The following is a 21,675-nucleotide window of genomic DNA, read 5'->3' on the forward strand; positions in this document are numbered from 1 at the left end:
TCTTTTAATCTTTGACTTTTTTCTAACGGTTAGGATAGGACATAGGGAAAATCAGCTTTAAGATTAAGGGCATTTTCATATTACAGAGAATCAGGTACAGTCAAGTGTGCCACCATGGCACAAAGATATATATTCCTTAGATGGAAAAGATTCTTTCTTTGGTTCTTCTTTTTTTTTTTTTTTTAATGTGGGCAATATACTTTACTACACTTGTCCAAAAATTAAATATTGCAGAATTATAAATTCTGGGTTCCATAGTAAATTCTTTAGAAAACGTTTGTTTTTTTAACCTTTTGTCAATTTTAGGAGAAACACATTTTGAGGTAGGAAGATGGAATTGTAAGAGGAGATCCATTGTTAAGAGTTCTCTGTTAAGATTCCAGGGAATCTTTGAAGAATATTTGTACCTAAGAACACAAGGATGATAAAGGTGATCTTTCTAAATGATTATCTAAAGCTGTCTATTGCCTGATTACATCTTTCCATTTTTTCCCCTCAAGAATAAGGTTTAAATTTTGTAGCATTTGTGTAGACTGATCTGCTTTCTGTTGATGTTTCAGACTCACCACCATCTTTTTCTTGTAAGCATTAAATCAAGCTATATTCAATTTCTCAAGTGATCCATATTCATTTATCCCCCCAGTCATTATACATGCAAACCTATGATAACATTTCCATTGCAGACCTGGGGCTTATTGTTCTCTAGGGTGAGAATATAAACCAATTAAGAACAGAGTCATTTTTAGGGATGAGTAAAGAAGTTGTTTGGAAGATAAACCTTCCTGAAGAGACAAGCACACCTGAGAAATGGAAAAATATCAGGAGAAACAGCATTTGAGCATCTGGATCTAGCCATACACAAAGTCAAAACTATACCATCTGACTTCCCATGTACAGACGACAAACATAATTTCTTTCATTTGCAATTATACTTATTCACAGATTTTCATTTTTATAATTTTCCCCCAAATTTCCTTAAGGGTGTGGACGCTAAATTTAGCGTGCCTAGGAATCTCTGGAGAAGCTTGTTAGTGACAGATTTATGGCTTCACTTTTAGAATTTCTGATTTAACCATTTGGAGAAAGAACCCAGGAATTTGTATTTTTTAGCCAATATCTCATGTGTTTCTTATATATCTGAGGTTTTCATACATTAAGAAAAATTGGCTTTAAGGATTAAGAAATTACATGTTTTGACAGTACTTGAAAAACATAGCAACATACATCGGCAACTTTGCCTGGTACAAATATTGGGTGTTCTTCTTATCCCTGCAAATACACCTACAATGAATAATATTTGTTTTACTCAATCAGATAACTGAAAATATGAAATCAATGACGGTATTTTTTATAGAGTCATCCCTCTGATCAATAACCACTGGCTGCCTTTACCTAACCCTCAACACCAGGGCACACTAACAGATAATCACTGAATTTACTGACTTCATATTGCCCTAGGTTCAGGACAGCTGTTCCAGAAACTTCTGATGTGAACTGATACTTCTCACTGCTGATGGCGACCGTGGCCCATGCTATCGCGCCATCTGCTCAGCTGGCACTCGCAGCGGCTGCTGCTCTTGCCTTGGCAGCCTCGGCCTGGCTATCTGTCCTCGCACCTGCACTACTCCTCTGCGCTGCTAAAATCACAGTACGCTTCACCCTCCGCTCCTAAACAGAGGAATTCCTTAGTCATTTCTCCTTTTAGATTCAGAGAAGCCCTTTGTGAAACATCTACAGGGCTCACTTTAAAAATCCCTTTCTTCTCAAACTTAGCAATTTCATAGTATTAATGATTTCTTAAATTGGAAGTGGGGGCGGGGGGAGGGGCGGGGGGACGGGCTTAGCCTTGTTTGCCACAGCAGAAATACAGAGCTTCACAAATGCAATTGTAATGATACTAGTTTGGATGATGCTTGCTCTTAAAAAAATAATAATAATAAAATAATTTTTAAGGACTCAAAAAATTTACTAAATACAGAAGAGAATAAGCCCTTAGAGATTTTTGCAATTTATTCATATATATTTTTATATATAAATATATATATATAAACAAATGTGATGTCTATAAGCTTACCATATATTTGATTAACAGAGAGAAAAGTAGTATGCTACTCTCAGTGAGAAATATAAAATTTTAGAAACATGAATTTATAAGCCAGTTTGGGAAATATAAATACATAGAAATGATTGAAATATAAGACACAGAATGATCGATTAAAGTGTTTCTTTAGAAGAGCTCATCTCCCCAACAGTTCTTCAGTGCCCTGCTTTATCTCTAAAGGCAGATGACTCCTCCCCTGCAGAAAATGGAAGGTTTATAAATTAGGGAAATTAAACAAGAAGAGCTTTGGATTCAGGGATGCAAAATGAAGCACAAGGCAAGGATGCAATAGAAGGAAAAATTAAGGGAGAGGCTAGTACATGATAATCTCTACATGCTGCGTCAGAATTCTAAGTTCTAATCTTCCTCCCTGCTCCTAGAATACCAGCAGTCAATTCTATAACTATCCATACTCTTTAAATTAGGAGATTATATTTTCCCTTTGGTGTGTGTGTAGGGGGCGGGGACCCTCCACATTTTTGTATTTGAGGTGTTTAAAGAATTTTTTAAAGAGAGAAAATCATGGTTCTTGTACAAGTATAACATAATCGTGTCAAACAAAAAACAAATCCGAATTAGTACAGACAGACCTCGTTCAGAAGGATTATTGTGAGGGAGGGAAAGAGGCTATTGCCTGGAAGAGAGACCAGAAGACTAAGTATGAACTTTATTATGCTGAAGCAGAGGGCAGTCGGATTTCTAAGGGCTGGGTGAGCTAGAAGAAAAGTACTGGAGAAGATTGGGAGGAGGTCAAATGCTATCTGTGCTTGTGAATTGGTTTCTCCTATCTTTAGGACAGGAGGTAGTTTCATAGCTCAGAATAAGGCACCCCACTACAATCAGGGTCCCATCTCCCACAGAAACAGAGAGAGAGTAGTGCTATCTCTTTTGAAATAATTAAAAATAATTCTGATAAGACTAGGGGTCTTTGTCTAGGCACATTATGAAGGTAAATAATAATCTTTCCTATTGTAGAGGAAGACATGAATCAACAAAACAAAGAAGCAAGACCATGGGAACTCAGTAAACTTTGAAAAACATTTATATATATATATGTCATGGCTTCTTTCCAGACTCAGCTATGATAGAAAAGTTTTGCCTTTCTCTGTGTGTTAATTGCTACTTATGCTTTCATATTCTAGAATAAACTGATACTTGAAGATAAAATTATACTATTTCTCCTTGGGAAAAAAATAATATACACACATGTATTTCTCTGTCACTGTTGCTCCTCGTATAGACTTAACTAGCAATAGCAATTGTAACTCTTAATACAAATAACCTAATTTCCATGTACAGAGAAAAACATGGAAGGTAGAAAAGTAAGAATTAACTGTCATACACAAACATTTTAAGAAAGTAACTGAATACATGTAACTGGCAATGTTGAATTGTATCTGAGTTCTATGTTCCTGGAAAGTAGTAACAAATCCAGAAATCCCCAAGCCTTGTGTGTTCCAAGAAAAGGCTAGCCATAAAGGACCTTCCAACTCTCACATATTTAGAAATAAGATACTTCTCCCTCCTTCCTCATGACTCTCATATACTTGTGTATGATTCTTTTGTTTAGTTGCCTCTATAAAACCCCAGACTCCTCCTTTTCTTTGAGACGTACTTCATCTCTATTTCCCTATCACAGTAGGCTGAACACAGTTACCTCCTTAATTGTCCTGTGCATTTGTTTTTCACATAGCACAAGTTTCTACAGCCATGTACACCCCTTTTATAATAATTTACTAATAATTTCTGGAGGTAGGAAAACATTTCACACACAATGAAGGTCAAGGCTTTTCTTAATTACAGACACACCGACTCCCAGACATAAAACAAACACATGAGAGCCTAGTTTCAGCTCTACAATCTCAGCCACAGGTCACAAGTAAAAATACACAAAAACTCGCACATTCCTTCCCAGCAGGCACGAATTTATTTATTTATTTGAGGTGGCAAACAGACAAATCAATGAAAATAACAAACTGGATTCTCCACCATCTCTTACCTAGTGGAGAACAGGTTAATACCATTGATCAACCAAGAACACCAAACGGTCAGACGATAAAACCAAATTATCAATTACTGCTGCCACCCACCAATGCGGAATCATTTAGTGGTTGTACAGGAACCAGAGACAAAAAGGAAAATACAGAATCAGAAGAGAGGAGGAAAAAAAGCAAGAGTAAAAGAGAGTCACAAGTTTTAAAATTTCATTATCATTTGGAATTCACTCAGGGAGCAAAGAAAAGCCATGCCTGGGGTTAAGCATCCCCGTAAGCACTCTTCTCCATCAGTACAGTTTACTGTACTGAATGGTAAAACCCCACGAGTATCTTGGGGTTATCTCTAAAATGAAAGCCACATTGTTGTTTGATTCCTCTATGGTCAAGTGTACCAGTTGCTAATTCTGCCCTCACAGATTGAGCTTCCTTGTCAGCGTCTGTAGTGTTTCATTCTCAAATATAAGCTGACAGCCATAGATCAGCAAATATTTTGAGCATAAGAATAAAAGATATCAAAGCCAACAAACAAGGCAAGTCATTATAAAGTAAAAAGAGCCCATTCAGTTTACAGGTTTTTAAAACGGGAGAAAAAATGATTTTGCATATTACACAAATATGCTCATTGTGTTATCTTATCCACCCCTACCAGAAGCAGCTATCAAATAATTTACTCAAGAAACAAAAACGCAGAGATTTGCAAATGAAGTTTAAGTGGTTAAGAAGGCAAAGGAGAACAAAGAGGTAGGCAGGATCACTTTTTGAGGGAAGTGATTTGTTCATTAATACTATGAAATATATCATAAAAGCTATAAAGAACCACTGGGGAATTCTGTGTAGGATATGATAGTGTACACAGTACTTTCACAAATATTAACATTTTTTGAAACATAGCACATTATAAATTCACTTCAGGATTTTCTAATGTCCATCCTAATAGAGAAACCAAATGCTTAAAATAAGTCACGAACAATTTGCTTCTAGGTGACTCTGTTCTAGAAGTTAGAGCCCATATTTTCATTCCTATTCTAGATTTAAGATATAGAAGTACATATAGGATAGTCTCTCCATTTCCCAGGGTTACTGGAGATTGATAAAAGAGAGGCAACTGGGGAAGTACAGGGAGTGTGTCTTACACTACCGCCAGTTAGGTGAGTTATCTTCTCTGACTACACATCCAAAGAGAAAGATTAATCTTCCTACTGACCCTTCAGAAGCTGAGGAGCCCGCTTCTGCATCCAAATGTGTTGTGCACCAAAAATGTACAAAACTCATGGGTTACTTAGGGAAGGCTTAAGGAATTTTGTTTCTTTTTTGCATTTTTAAAATTGTTTAGCATTTTCTAATTTATCTCTCTCTGTCTCTCTCTCTCTTTTTTCCTGATTCTCTAAGTGACCTGTATTTCTTCTACTGTCTTGTCTTTAAGTATTTCTTATCCACTACTTCTTGAAAATAGTTATATCCCTTTGTTCTTCTTGTTCCTTTCTTACTCTGCCATTTCAAGCGGAATATAAAGGATATCATTCTCCACCTACAGTGCTGCTGGGTCTGAAGTTGGGAGGGGTAAACTCTGCTCCCATTGGAGGATGGTGACATTTGCAATTTTAATCTAACCCCGCCTGTGCTAGATGTGGAGAGGTGCGTTCTTGAGTTCACCTTAATTCATTACTCTGATGTCTCCTCAAAATGAATGCTTCACAACATCTGACCTGGAGTATAAAAGATGAAGAAGAACTGATGAAGAACAATAAGAAAGGTAGTGGGAAAGAAAAATTTCACCTAACACTTGCTAAAAATAGCAAGGAAAACTGTATTCAAGACTATTGCAGGGACTTCCCTGGTGGCACAGTGGTTAAGAATCCTCCTGCCAATGCAGGGGACACGGGTTTGAGCCCTGGTCCGGGAAGATCCCACATGCCATGGAGCAACTAAGCCTGTGCGCCACAACTACTGAGGCTGTGCACCACAACTACTGAAGCCCACGTCCCTAGAGCCTGTGCTCTGCAACAAGAGAAGCCATCGCAACGAGAAGCCCGTGCACCGCAACAAAGAGTAGCCCCCGCTCGCAGCAACTAGAGGAAGCACGTGCACAGCAACAAAGACCCAATGCAGCCCAAAATTAACTAATTTGAAAAAAAAAGACAGAGGATTTTAAATGCTGGAGTGAGCTAATGGAAAATTACTAGGGGGCATTAAGGGGTAGTTCAGTCCATTTGATTAGGCCTCTGTGTTTACTAATTGTTGCTTATTGAAATTAGGCTCCTAGCCTCCCACAGACACTGGGAGCAGTGGCTCTGCTTTTCTTGATGGTTACATTTCAAAGGATGGTTGCAAGGTCCTTGAGAAAGACATTCCTGGGTTGTAGAAGTTTCACATTTCAAAGAAGAGAAAAAGATTTTACAATTGCAAGTTTTCTAAAGTAAATGCTCTAATAAAAGGGAGTTCAAGGGCCCATAGTCAGGAAGAGGCCTCACATTTTGTCCAGCTGTTAAGGCTGTCTTGGTCAGTAGCATAGAAGGTATTCTAGGAAATACATGTATTTAAATTTAATTTATCAAAAATCTGGAATATGTATGTGTAACATAATCAAATTAAATTAAAATCCTGTGCCTATTTGTCTTATAATAGTGAAAGAAGTGATATCAATTTTTCCCTTACTTTTCATTTTGTTGTTCCTTTCTTTAACACTTACTGAACAAGTCTTCTTTGTTAAGTTCTTTGTTTGAGAAACACAAAGCACACACACACATACGAGAGACGCAGACTTTTCAACAGCAGTGGGAATTAAGTCCTTGAAATTAAGGCTTTTACTCAGAATCATCGAATTCCAGGAGAAGTTGTTACTAACAATGTTTAGTCGAAAAATTGAGCCAGGATGATGGATCCATGGGCTGGAATTCAGGTAGGATAGAAACTAGAAATGGAATAATTGCTCCTACAGCATTGTATTCCTTTCACCAAAAAATCATAGGGAAGTTAAAGAAGATGGGTCAGGTGCTAATTCTTATGCACAGGAGCTTCTTTCCAGGCTGACAGAGTCATTACCTGCCCCCCCCAACCCCGCCCCCATTAATACTCATTTCTTACACTGATTCTAGAAGCTCTACTATATTTTAACTGGGAGTCCCTACATCATGACTTCAGCACTAGAAGAACCAAAAAAAAAAAAAAATAATAATCCAAGCTGTAGCAGCTATTAGTTTTGTCTTTTAAAAAATTTAGTTATTGAAAATTAATGAATCAGCCTATTGAATATTCTTAAATATTTGGTCAGGAACAGTAGAGTCTTCTCAGATGACCAATATTTTATTTAATAAAAATGTATCAAACACATGATTATTAGAATAACAATTTTGGGGTTTTTTTTAATTGAAGTAGAGTTGATTTACAGTATTGTGTTAGTTTTAGGTGTGCAGCAAAGTGATTCAGTTATATGTATATTTTTTTCAGATTCTTTTCCATTATAAGTTATTACAAGATATTGAATATTTGTTTGTGCAAGTTCGTGTGCCCGACACACAGTGAGACCCAACAAACCGAAACATCAGAGTTTGGAGAAAGGTTTATTTCAGGGCCATGCAAAGAGACGGGTGGCTCATGCCCCCCAAAACCCGGAACTCCCCAAATATTTTCAGCAAAGCATTTTTAAAAGCCCAGTGAGGGAGGGGTGTCGCAGGGTATGTGATCAGCTCATGCACAATTCTCTGACTGGCCAATGGTGAGGTAACAGGGTGGTGGCACAGGGGTTACCATTATCAGTCCTTACGCTCCAGGAGGCCTGGGGCTATGTGCTCATGGGCGTGGTTCACTTTTGTAAAACAGCTCAGGAAATGTGCATCAGAAACTGTTATCTAGGTACTTCAGAGAGGAGCTAAAGCAGAGGATATCTATAGTCATATTTTAGAAAGATCCATGTGATTATGGCACTTGGCGTTGCTACGGAACTCTTTTGTGTATGGGTGCATTTTATTTATCTGTCCTTCCTTTTCTTTTTAAGTTTTAGGCATGACGTTTCAGCACTCTTATTTCTGAGAAAGGAGGAACATACTATTTTTATACTTCCTGCTTCCTACAGATGTCTTCCTGAAAATTGGAGAGAAATTACAAGCCTGTCTTTAAGTTGAAAACAGGAAAAACTGGACATAGAGTTAAAAAGGGGGCGGGGCTAGGGAGTTTATGACTGTAACTGCCAAGATGACTCCAATAATTCTTGCCTCCTGTTATTTATGCCCTTATGTGATATCCTTCTTAACTGAATTAGGGCTACTCTGTGTGACCAATGGAATACTACAGTGTGTGACTTCCCAATCTACATGGTAAAACTATCACAGCTTCTCTTTGTGCCCTTGGATCACTTACTGGGGAACAATAAACGGCCCTACTGTGAGGACATTTAAGCATCCCTGTGGAAAGGCCAATCAGGAGAGCTACGAAAGGTCCCACCAACAAACAGAACAAGTTTTCAAGAGGTATGAATGAGTGAACTTGGAAACAGTTAAGCCGTCAGGAGGGATAGATGCCTGAGCCTGCAGACGATTGCATCTGACTGCAATCAATGAGAAACTCTAAGACAAAACTGCTCAGTCAAGTCGGTCCCAAATTCCTGATCCCCAGAAACTGAGAGGTCATATTTATTGTTTGAAGCCACTAAGCTTTGAAATGAGTTGTATTACAAGAAGTAAAGAATTAAAAAAGGAAAATTGAATAAGAGAATGTGTACTGACTTTCATTCCAGATTATGGAAGTGAAGGGGAGCAGAATACGTCACCCCAAATGTGCCACTTTGGCAATTTGATTGTTTTGAGCTGAAGACAGATAGGACCCAGCAGACTCAGGAAGAGCTTTTTGCCTCTCCTTTAACTGTCGAAACTAATTTAGACTAGGAAAAGAGCTATTACCAGAGAGAACTTTTTATATCAGAAAGACTTATCTGTATGGCGGGGCAAACATCTGTTTACCAAACTCTTCTCATCCTCCTAGGAATTAATTGTCTCACTCCCCTTTGAAGCCTTAGACCCCTACCCACTTCTCCATAGCTCAGGATGGTGTATAAGCCTCAACTGTCTGACTGCCTATGAGTCTATTATATTTTATGGGGACGCCCATACGTACAAATTTTTTTCTCCTTTTAATCTTACATCAATTTAATTATTAGGCCAGCCAAAGAACCTAAAAAAGAAAAAGGGAAAAGTTTTCCACCCCTACAGAAGCTATAAATCATAGAACAAGAGTGGGAAGTAAGTTTAAAGGGCTGTAATATCCAGGAGGTTTCTTAGAATTTATATTCCAAAAATTCCTTTGACTTTATTCTGTGTGTGACAGATGTTTGAATTTCATAGTGTCTAGAGAATTTCAGGTGTAGGGCCCAAGTTTCTGGGCAAGTCTAGAGTTGTTGAGGCATTGCGACACAGAGGACTTTGAAGCAAACGTACAGTTTTACTGACTGATGTGAAGAAGCAATCAGGGCTTCCCTGGTGGCGCAGTGGTTGAGAGTCCACCTGCCGATGCAGGGGACACGGGTTCGTGCCCCGGTCCGGGAGGATCCCACATGCCGCGGAGCGGGTGGGCCCGTGAGCCATGGCCGCTGAGCCTGCGCGTCCGGAGCCTATGCTCCACAACGGGAGAGGCCACAACAGTGAAAGGCCCGCGTACCGCAAAAAAAAAAAAAATGTATATATATATATATATATATATTATATATATATGTACATCTCAGCAGGAGGTTCTCACAGGAGATGGTATTAGGTTAACTCTTACCCTAAGGATATTATAGCCATAATGTATGTAACTTTTCTTGTACAAATATCATTTTCAAATAGCGTTTAACGCACAGACACTGGTTTCTTCTTTCTCTGTATTTATGTTTGTGTTTTCTGAAATTTTTGGTAGCCAACCTTCAAGTAAATGATTGATTTTTTTAAGTTTTTTTAATTCATATATTTTAACAAACCTGATGTGCTTATAAACATATTAGTCTTCCTCTATCTCCAAAAGATTTTGGGGGATAATTCCAATTCTATTCTATTCTATCATGTTATCATATCATATGTTAGACCAATGTGTCTTGATTTTCTGTTTTAGAAAAAAAAGTCATGGCAGATCATTTCTTACTATGCTAAGAAGCTTAAACAGAAAAAGAACAATGTATGAAAATAAGAGAGATGTGAATGAAGCAGCCAACTGGCATCCATGCTTCAGACTCATATGCAAATCAAGTTATTCTGTGCTTTCCAACACTTCCCAAATTCTTTTAAAACCATATTTGAAGCTGGATAGCAACTCTCTATGAAGACATCAGTGATAAAAATGCAGACAGCATTGTGTTGGGTAGAGCAATGCCAGGAGTTGACAGGACCAACAGATAAAACCAAAGCAATTAAGTTTCCATAAACACTTAACTTGGTGTTGAATCAACACTCTTCTTTCTAAATAGCAGTGTAGCAAGGCATAAATGACAAATCATACATTTCCAATCTATAAACCATGCTGGTTTGATGAAGTAACAGAATTCTTTTCCAGCTTTTCTTTTTACCATGTGGAAGAAAAAAAAAGTTACTCAGTAATTTGTGAGTTTTACTTGAGACGTGAATTTCTCTGTCCACAAAATATTAAAAGATTTATAGATGAGATTTGGCATGCTTCCAGCTTACTACCATCCCTCTCCAGCAACAACGACAAATTCTTATGGCTAGAGGTAAGCAATTTTTGAATGACATTTAGTCATCCTTTCTCACAAACTGTTTTCCAGGCATTTATTACCACCTCTTTGGAAAGCTAGAAAATGCTGTCTCAAGAGCCTTCAATCTTTCTGTTATTTTTTATTTCCTATCCGCCAGCTCAACACATAACACAAAATAACTCATGACTACACACTCTTTTCCTTATTTCATTCCCTTGTAGATAGGTATTCAATTGACCTTTCTCAGGAAAGATCCAAGGAACACATTTTTTTTTTTTTTTTTTTTTGCGGTATGCAGCCCTCTCACTGTTGTGGCCTCTCCCGTTGCAGAGCACAGGCTCCAGACGCGCAGGCTCAGCGGCCATGGCTCACGGGCCCACCCGCTCCGCGGCATGTGGGATCCTCCCGGACCGGGGCACGAACCCGTGTCCCCTGCATCGGCAGGCGGACTCTCAACCACTGCGCCACCAGGGAAGCCCCCAAGGAACACATTTTTATTAAATAATAGTGTCTTCTTTCTTCCAAAGAACAAAGGCATAAGCCACAATGGAAAAAAAAAAAAAGGATACCAGAACCTATGTAGAGACTTAAATATAAACGGCCATGCACTCATGCAAACAAGCATTTCCCAAGTTTTCAGAATAAAATAAATCAAAAACATCTGATTTTACCTGTGATTTTCTACACTCATATATGATTTCCGTCTGTGCAACAATGTCCTTCTTTGCTTTAAAAGTCTTATTTATTTGCCCTCATCTAGCTCAAATGGCATCTAGAGTATTTTAGTATCTAATACAATATGATTTAAAATTTCCAGACGTTTCAAGGCAGTCCGTTGCTTCCACAAGACTTTGGACAAATTTTTATTAGAATGCTCTCATATCGCAGGTAGTTTTCCTGTTAAACAAGAAGCTCCTTAGGAAAATGGGCTATTTATCTTTTCATTCCCAGAATCTCAGTGTCTGGCATTTATAGTGCAGTTGCCATAAATACATTGTATGTACTATATACCAGGTGCTAGATTGCAAACTTCACGAGATTGAGCAGTTTATATATTTGATTATTTCAGGTTTCTTTAGTGTCTAGGGGAGAGCATGTTACATATTAATATCTCAATAAATATTTATTGAATGCATCCATTCTTGCATGCAAAGAAAGCTGATAAGCTGCTTTTCTTTTCTGGGCCATGGGGTCACTTTCCCTTTCATTGTTTTGCTATCTGACTGTGGCTCCAGTGAATCATGCAACTAATCTTTGCCGCTTGTTCCAAATGTGGAAGTTTAAGACTGGTGAGGTTCTTAGATGACGTCGTCTAGATTACAAACTAGAAACGCATCCACAATCATGACTTGTAGGCTGCACAGGCTCTAGATTTGTTGTGATTATTATGTGTTTATGCCCCTTGTCTGCTGTAAATTCCTGAATCTCTTGTAAGCATTTTCATTGAGCTGACTTCCTCATAGAGCAAATCTTCTGTGTGGAGCACTGTGTAAAGGCAAGAGCACACTATACAGCCAAATATCTGGTTCTCATCAGAACACTGAATATTACAAACTGTGTGAACTGGGGTAAGTTATCTATGATTTTAAGTGTCCGTTTAGTTATTTGAAAAGTGAGATTAATGATAAATGACTACTTAATAGCATTGTCATAATGTTAAGTAAGAGATAATGTGCAGCCTTATCTTAGCACCATCCATTATAATGTAAAAGTAAACGTTGTGGCTGCCAAGGGGGAGAGGGGTAGGGGAGGGATAGAGTGGGAGTTTGGGGTTAGCAGATGCAAATTAGTATATATAGAATGGATAAATGACAAGGTCCTACTGTATAGCACAGGGAACTATATTCAATATCCTATGATAAACCATAATGGAAAAGAATATAAAAAAGAATGTATGTATATGTATAACTGAATCACTGCTGTACAGCAGAAATTAACACAACACTGTAAATCAGCTGTACTTCAATAAAAAAGTAAATAAAACAACATAACCACTTTGGGGGAAAAATAGTAAATGTTAGCTATTTCCATGCTTTTAATAAAGGGATTAATAAACTTAGACATACTATGCAAGTGTAATATTACTTATTCAGATCACTCTCGAGAACTTCTTGTAGCAAGGCTAAGAAGAAACTGATTTTCATGTAGGGCCAATTACCACGTGGTTATATACATCTTAGAGTGCCAATGTAGGCATCTTTTATTTCATGAACTATGTGACACTGCTTCCAAAGCAACCAGCCAGTCATAAGACAGGGATCCTCTGTCTCTTTTATAACTGAAGGCAGGCTAGTTTCAAATTTTACCTTGGGAGTCAACAGGCATTTCATGGATTGTCATAAACCGCGTAAGTATATATGTGATTCTGTTTACATATTCCATTATATTACACTGGTCCATTTATCTACAGTGGTGTCACTAGTACTCTTTCTTAATTACTATAGAATCATAGTAAATCTTGATATATGATAGTATAAGTCCTCCAGCTTTGTTCGACTTCAGTATTTTATCAATGTTCAAATCAAGCTTAGAGCAACTTCATGACTCATGACTTAAATAGGATGGACAGACACACATACACACACACAAACACAAGCACTAACCATAAAGAAAGAAAGATAAGTGGAACGTATTTAAATAAAGAAGTTTTTAAAACAAAAGATACAATTAAAAGAGTTCAGAAAGTAAGACAGGCGAAGAAGAAAGATTTGCAATACCTACATTTGACAAATACTTTATATCAAGAACATACAGAGAATTAATACAAACCAATAAGAAAAAGGCAGTCAACCTAATTACAACAGTGAGCAAACAATTTGACAGAGACTTCACAAAAGATGGTATCAACGTGGCTGACAAACATATAAAAATGTGTTCAATATCATTAGTAATTAGACGAATACAAATTAAAAACCCTGATGAAATTCCATTACATAAACATAATGGATAAAATTAAAAAATAATAAAAAAGAATACCAGGTATGGGTGAAGATATGAAGCTGGTAGAAGTAAAAAGGTATATATTTCTACAACTCCATTGGAAAAATATTTGACAGTACCTACTGAAGGAAAACATATGTATACCATATAACCTAATAATTCCACTTCTGGGTATATGTCCAAAAAAGTAAATAATAATATGTATCAAAAGGCATATGGAAAAAGTGTCCATAGAAATTTTATTTGTAATAGCTCTAAACTGAAAACAAACCAAATGTTCATTAATAATAGATTGGGTAAATAAATTATATTATCTGCATACTACCCAGCTATTAGCAAAAGTAAACTTCTTTAAAAGCAACATGGATGAATCTCACAGGCATAATATTAAGTGAAAAAGTTTAGATACTAAAATATATATATTCTGCTTATGTAAAGTTTCAAAGCTGATTAAACTAAGCCGTAATTATGGAAATCAGAATGATTTTTACTCTTAGGAATTACTGACTGAAAGGGGAACCAGAGACCTTCTTGGGGGAACTATTTTATATATATATATTGCTTTGGTGGTTACACAGGTACATACATATTTACAAATTTATCCATCTGTACACTTAAAATTTACATACTTTACTAAATATAAGTTATACCTTAGTAATTATTTTTAAATTTACAAATTCACCGAGGCAAAGAAGATAAAAAGGATTGATGATCTAATCCTTGTAGAGTTCATTCTTTTGAATTCTTTAATTAAGGGAAGGGAGGAACTGTTCTTCCTGTAAGTGCTTTCTGAGAAGGACATGGTCTAACAATTTAATCCATATATGAGAATGCATTACCAAGGGCATGCCAGAGGGCAGGACTCAGTTCTCCTTAGTCTTTTCCCTCATTTTTGATCTTTCTTCCTACCAAATATTAAGTTACAAATATCCAAGTTCTGTTTATACGTTAATAAGGCATACAATCTGAAACAGAAATGTAGGGAAAATTATTTTTAATAGTCAGTGTATCAAGTTTCTGGTATTACTATTGGAAAATAGTTTGAGCTTGGGCTTAAAATTGCCTATTGCTTATTAGATAACTATGTTAAGTAGGGATTGATGCTCAAGTTAATGAACATCAGTGAGCTGATATCTCAGCTGCTCTGTAATACTTCTGTTCAGAAGAGCTGGCTTTACCTGAGTACTGTGCAAGCAACTGGAATTCTTTAGTTAAAAATGGCCTGCTTAGTATCCAGGTTTTGAGTCCTCCAGGCAGTGGAGAATCATTCAGATCATTCTGGAGGTTTGGCCCTGGTCCTGTTCCTGAAGCTACCCTTGTTCTAATTCTCCAGTAAACAAGCCTCAGTGTGTCCCCAGAGTCTCTAACCCTGGGGCCACTTATTTTTCCACCCCCATAACCTCTACTCAGCCTCGGAGTCACGCTCTCCAGTTTTCATCTCTATTTCTGCACCTTGGTCACTTCTGCTGGAGTCACTGTTTGCCAAAAGCTCTGCCTATTGCCTGCTGCTTTCTAGTCCTTTAACCTGACCCTCTGACTCTATCTCTGAAGACGATCCCAGAGCCCAGTCTGTACTTTTATAATAATTATGGGCCAACAAGGATGCCTTTATAACTACCTGGATCCAATCTCATTCTAAAATGCTTAATATACTACTGATGCCCAAGTATTAACCTCTACCTCTCTGTTTTGGCTCAGTTGCTCCAAGTGGATATTTGAACCTTAAGTAAAGGTATCCTCTTATTTTCCTCATAGCCTCTGATTTCTGAAGAGTTTTAGGTCAAATGCACACATTCTACCTATTCATAGACCCCAAGCCAAAACTTAGGCTCAAAAATCTGAGGTCCCCTGTGGCTTAGTTGCCCTTAACTTCAACCAATCAAAGTTATTTGGAGGAGCCAAAGTTGCTAAGGTAACTGGAATCCCAGGTGACACTGATTGTCCCATGAACACTCTCACGAGGTCACGATAAGTTTGGCCCATAAATTCTGGCATTAAATAATCAATACACAGTATTGTATCTAATTCCTTATGTATCTTATATAACAAAATGATGATTTTTCACCCACTTATGATAGAAGAAAGATATTATATCTCTATGTAAAATATCCAGGTTGTTTTTATCTATTTCCAGTAATATGGGGGATACTGTATGCTTTCAAAGGCCATCTATCAGAATTATAATCCATTTATAAAGTAACATATGCTTTCAAATTTGGATTAGGAAGCCCATTGAGCAGATTGCAACATTCTAAAAAGAACAATAGTAGCCAATTCTAAAGAGTTGGTTGTGTCTTGTAGTCCTATGAATTTGAATGCCATCTTGTTGGATTTCATTCTAAGCAAAAATAAGTTGACTTTCAGAGAACTTGTGGATTTATCAGTATCATAGATAATAGGAAAACCTAGGATAAAACATTAGTATTTTAACTCCAGGATCACTATGACTTTTATTATACCATAGGTGTTGATTAGCAGAGTGTGTGTGTCTGAAATTATTATTCAATTATTATTTAAATTATTAAATTATTATTTCAATTATTTCAACTGTATAAAATTTAATTTATTTAATAAATATTTATTAAACACTTATTATGTATCAGGTATACTTAGAAGTAAAATTAGTTTTGTATCATGTCAAAAGAAAAAAGTGCAGGGCTTCCCTGGTGGCGCAGTGGTTGAGAGTCCGCCTGCCGATGCAGGGGACGCGGGTTCGTGCCCCGGTCCGGGAAGATCCCACATGCCGCGGAGCGGCTGGGCCCGTGAGCCATGGCCGCTGAGCCTGCGCGTCCGGAGCCTGTGCTCCACAACGGGAGAGGCCACAACAGTGAGAGGCCCGCGTACCGCAAAAAAAAAAAAAAAAAAAGAAAAAAGTGCAAAGATTTCAATCAATTTCCAATTCTGAAGCACAAATCCTATGGTAATTTATGAAAAGTATCCTAAAAATGGCTGGGTGTTTGTGTTAAAATATTCATGATAACATTACTTATTGAGAAAAATATTAAAGCTTAAAATCAAACTCAGCCAAAATCTTAAGTTAGTTACAACTTATTCACCTTATCAAAATGATGCTCTTAATGAACATATAATAACAATAGAAATGCTACTGAATACGATTTGGGGATATATTATGTGTTTATGTATAAATCTAAGTACAGAATTTACACATAAGAAGAAAAGATTGGAAAGATGAAATCTAAATTGTCAATGCCAGTTGTTTAGTGTGAAACAGGTAATATTTTTGGAATTTCTTAAACATTTTATAACAGCTTTTTTGAGGTACATGCTAGTGTATATCCAGAAAACATCATAACAATTAAGATAACGAACATACACACCACCCCCTAAAATTTTCCCTTAGAAAATGCAACAGAAGTTATAGACAGCTTCATTAAAGGGACTAACTTGAATAATAACAATTCACTGAATAGAGACAGAGATACAGAAAGAGATATAGAGGTATAGTGTGAGGGGTATAAATATTAATACGTGTGTATATATCAACCTACTATAGTTCAGAAGCTTTTTTAATTCTATTTTTTCTTCAATAACTCAGGGAAAAACTTATTTGCTTTATTGGATTTTTGAGGACTGAGTAAGAGAATAGGTTGCATATTTCATCATCTGTGTTACTATATTACTGTCTATCTTAGGGTTTGAGGGTTTGTAACATTTTGGAGGAAGAGAGGAAGTGAAAGAAAGAGATGAAAAAAAGTGCAATAAGGGACAGATTGTTTGTATGTGTATGTTCTCTGAAAAAATTGATTCACAGAATTCTTTTCATACAAATATGTTTGGCAGTGTGTGGGAGGACCTTGAGAGCAATGGCAAATTGCACTGTGTGTATTATTCTGCACAAATCACTTAATCTGCTTTTTGAAAGTTTTCTTTAAAATACGAACCAAACTGTTAGCCTCTTCTGCTTCCCACTCAGCAGGATTGATTCAGAAATAAATTTGTCAGATCGTAAAAAGAAGGTACCAAACAAATTTAATAACCTATGCTTATTAATATCCTAGCATCAGCAACCTATATCAAATTGAAATAAAAGAGAGGGTATATTAGCTCTGATTTGCTCCACTCACAATGACAATCATTTTTAGCAGAGTGATCAGACTTTACAGAATATCTCTAAATCATGTACATACATCACTTGTAGAGAATTCAAATCTAATCTTGTTGTTTTATGTTAGTTTCCTGTTGCTACTGTAACAAATTCCTATAAACTCAGAATCTTCAAACAACACAAATTTACTATAGTCTGGAGGTCAGAAGTCCAAATGGGGCTCACTGAGCTAAAATAAAGATTCAGCAGGAAGACCCCAGGGGACACTCCTTTTCCTTGCCTTTGCCTACTTTCAGAGGTTGCCCATATTCTCTAGCTCATGGTCCCTTCCTCTATCTCCAGAGTTAGTCGTGGCTAGTTGAGTCTTCCTCATAATCCATCATTGACACTGGCCCTCTCTTCCACATCTAAGTACCCCTGTGATGACATTGAGTTCACCTGTATAATCCAGGACAATATCCCTACTTTAAAGTCAGCTGGCTAGCAATTTGAACTTTACCTGCTACCTTAATTCTCTTTTGTCACACAATGTAACACATTCAAAGGTTACAGGGATTAAGACATTAAGTCTATTATTCTTCCAATCACAGTTCTCTCTTCTTCTCTTGGTCCTAATGACTAACATATTCAACCTTGCTCTGATCCTGCAGGTCTCTTTTTGCAGAAGCTGCAGGTATATGTAAAAGTGTTTCCAAAAAAGGCTTTATTACAAAACATTATCCCACAAGTTTGCAATAGTCTAAATTTATGTTACTTTTCTTTCCAGGGACGACAATGAAACACTTCTTATTACTGGCTGCTGCTGCCGTCTTCCTGCACGTTTTGATTACAAGAGTATGTGAGGATTGTTATGTTTTATGATTAATTTTGAGAAGAGGATAAGAGCTACCCCTCTGCTAGAACTCAGTTTGTTACAGGCACTGTTGTGAGGACGCTATGCCTATTACTCATCTAGTTCTCACTATAGCCCTATTAGGCAAGTACTATTCATAATCCCAGATTACAGAGAAAGAAACCAAAACATAAGGAGGTTAAGTCATATGTCCAAGGTCAGATAACTGGGAAGTGACAGAGCCTGAAGGTAAATTCAAGCAGTTCGGCTCCATGGGCCTGTGCCTATGTCATTATAGCCTCTCTGGATAATTCAAAAAAGCTAAAAATGTAGGGCGGGAATTACTTTCTTTACAACCAATCCATGCATTTTCCAAGACAAAATGGGAAAAAGGTATTATTTATTTTTAGTTTTTACCCAGAAAAGGTAAGTATTTCATCAATATCCCAATTGAGCTCTCTGACTTATGACTATAACACATCCAAATCCAATATAAAATGAAAGGTGCAGCAGCGAGGAGAGAAGTGTGAGGAACTGTTAGCAATGGGGTTAATATATGAGGCTTGAAACTCACTGCTTATTAAAAACAAGAGTTTCAACATTCACACAAAAGAAACCAAACATTCAATGGTATCTAATAAGATATAAATTCCTAATATTTTATGATCATCAACTAACATGTACCTCTAAATAACCTCAATGATATAAAGAAAATATTACACTTTTTAATGTACCCAAAATATTTTTATGATGAGCTGAAGTTAATAGTTTTGGTAAAGAACATGAGTGCCTTTTTATTTTCATGTGCTAAATAGGAGAAGTCAAAAGTCGAAGGCGCTTAATTCAATCAATGAAAGAAAATCCGTATGTATTAGATTACTGGGGTGCTGTTTTGGATCTTTTCACTCACACTTTTTTCCCAAAGAGAAACCCGGTGGAGCTCTTGCCCAATACACAATCCTCCAGTAAGCTGGAGGTGCGGCATTTTGGAGTCATCATCAGGTATAGGCTGTGACCATCACGGTGGGGAACTAAAAAGCCTTGGAGGAGAGGTTTAAGAGAGGAAGAGTTCAAGTTCTGAGATATCAGATGGTTGAGTCATCCATGTGGATGCTGAAGTCCCTCCATATGACTGCAGAATTTGGGGTGGACAAGATGAATTGTTTTAGGAGACCCAGTTTCTATAAATGAGAGAAATTGACAGGAAAACCATTATAGGAGAGTAAATGTTCAGGAATGATGTAGGTAGAGCTAATTGCCATGAGTTTCACTGGAGCAGGGTTGTTTTGTTTTGTTTTGTTTTGCGGTATGCGGGCCTCTCACTGTTGTGGCCTCTCCCGTTGCAGAGCACAGGCTCCGGACACGCAGGCCCAGCGGCCATGGCTCATGGGCCCAGCCGCTCCACGGCATGTGGGATTCTCCCGGACCGGGACATGAACCCGCGTCCCCTGCATCGGCAGGCGGACTCTCAACCACTGCGCCACCAGGGAAGCCCGGAGCAGGGTTTTTTTAGAGGAGCAAGGAGAATTATAATCTGAAACTTGTAAGGGGATTCTCATGGATCCCCAACCTTCCCTCAAATCTAGCCCAGGCTACCTGCTGTATGACAGGAAAATAACACCTCGTGAGTGTGCTTTTGAGGAAATCATGTCCATGGGGGACGGTCTCTAGAGGAGTCTACTGATTTTATAGTTTTCTCCCAATATCCTTAAACTGTTGATATAAAATAAATGACAATAACTACTTCTATATTTGAGCAAGGTATGGCTGAATCCCATCCATTCAGAAACTGTATTGATAGTCTTGTGGTAGTTGAGGAATAGATAGATACCACTCAAATTATACTACATAAGCTTTGTCACTTTAAAAAAATAGTATGAAACACATGTGATATATTACACACACACACACACACACACACACACACAGAAGAAGATGTTCTTTATAAAAATTAATGCTAACCTAAAATATTAAGGCCATGCATTGTTCTTAGTGAGTTACAGGATAAAAGGTAAACAAATGAAAAGAACGGTCACAAATTCTAGACTGTAGATGATTTGAATTCTATTTTGTTTTTTTTAACAAATAATAAAATAAAACTTTTATTGTCAATTCCATATTACAGATTTTTTTTGAATTCTATTTTGTATGTATACATACTGATACAAATACCAATGTTTTCTCATATGAATAAGACAGAGATGCAGAACCTGGGTTGAAGATATTAGTGGTTTTGTACTCAATAATGAATCTTTTAGATTCTCCCAGACACATACCTTTAAATAATATTCAAGTACAAGTGTTTATTTGGGAAGCAGAGAGAAGGCTTGTAGGAGGTGGGGTGAAGAATGCGCCAAGGAAGGGAAGTCGGTCAGTAAAAGGTGTAATATTATCAAAACATCTTCCACTGTGGTGCACATTGCCCAATAAAATGCTTCAACATGGTCCAAAATACCAATCATATATCTGAAGAAAATCAGTCACAACCAGAACAGTCACTGTTCTATAGACTTGTATAATGTCAGGCTGATGTTTAGAAGTCCTCAAAACCAGCACTGGAGAAATGGAGACTAATATACTGAGATGTTATAGATTAAAAAATGCTGTAGATCACTATTCATTCAACATCAATTATAAATTCATGTCACAAAGTCTACAAGTAATATACTATGCATTGCAAATTCCACTTAAAAGAAGTAAGACTAATTAATAATTTTCTGGTAACAGGCAAAACCACCTAAAGTTCCATATGATACACTCCTTACAGAACCGGCAACTGTCCAAGAAGAAATAGTGACTGTACATAACACCCTCAGGAGAGGAGTATTTCCACCAGCCAGCAACATGCTAAAAATGGTAAGATTAATTAAACAGCAACCACAGCAATGCCAATAATAGTAACGGTGTTTACTGAGATTTTATTAAGTTCTATTTGCTTTCCATATACTAAAAGTTTGGTCTTCACAAACAAACTGATCATGCAGCAGCAGAAGAAACAGAGACACAGAGAAGGTAAGTAGTTTTCCCAAACTCATAGTAAATGAGTAGTAAATGACATAGTAA

At 37.1% G+C, this 21,675-nt stretch overlaps 1 protein-coding gene across 1 annotated transcript in view; it reads left to right on the plus strand.

The window, feature by feature from the left end:
• The first annotated feature begins 1,513 nt into the window (after positions 1 to 1,513).
• CRISP1 (cysteine rich secretory protein 1) overlaps positions 1,514 to 21,675 on the plus strand; it is a 30,365-nt gene continuing 10,203 nt past the window's right edge. Inside the window, 4 exon segments of the mRNA XM_029243273.1 lie at positions 1,514 to 1,648; positions 5,174 to 5,246; positions 18,547 to 18,614; positions 21,340 to 21,468. Of these exon segments, the coding sequence (XP_029099106.1) occupies positions 1,514 to 1,648; positions 5,174 to 5,246; positions 18,547 to 18,614; positions 21,340 to 21,468 (405 nt within the window).

The sequence above is a fragment of the Monodon monoceros genome, unplaced genomic scaffold (assembly GCF_005190385.1).
Source record: "Monodon monoceros isolate NGI ecotype Baffin Bay Population unplaced genomic scaffold, NGI_Narwhal_1 Super_Scaffold_3, whole genome shotgun sequence".
Classification (NCBI taxonomy): Eukaryota; Metazoa; Chordata; class Mammalia; order Artiodactyla; family Monodontidae; genus Monodon; species Monodon monoceros.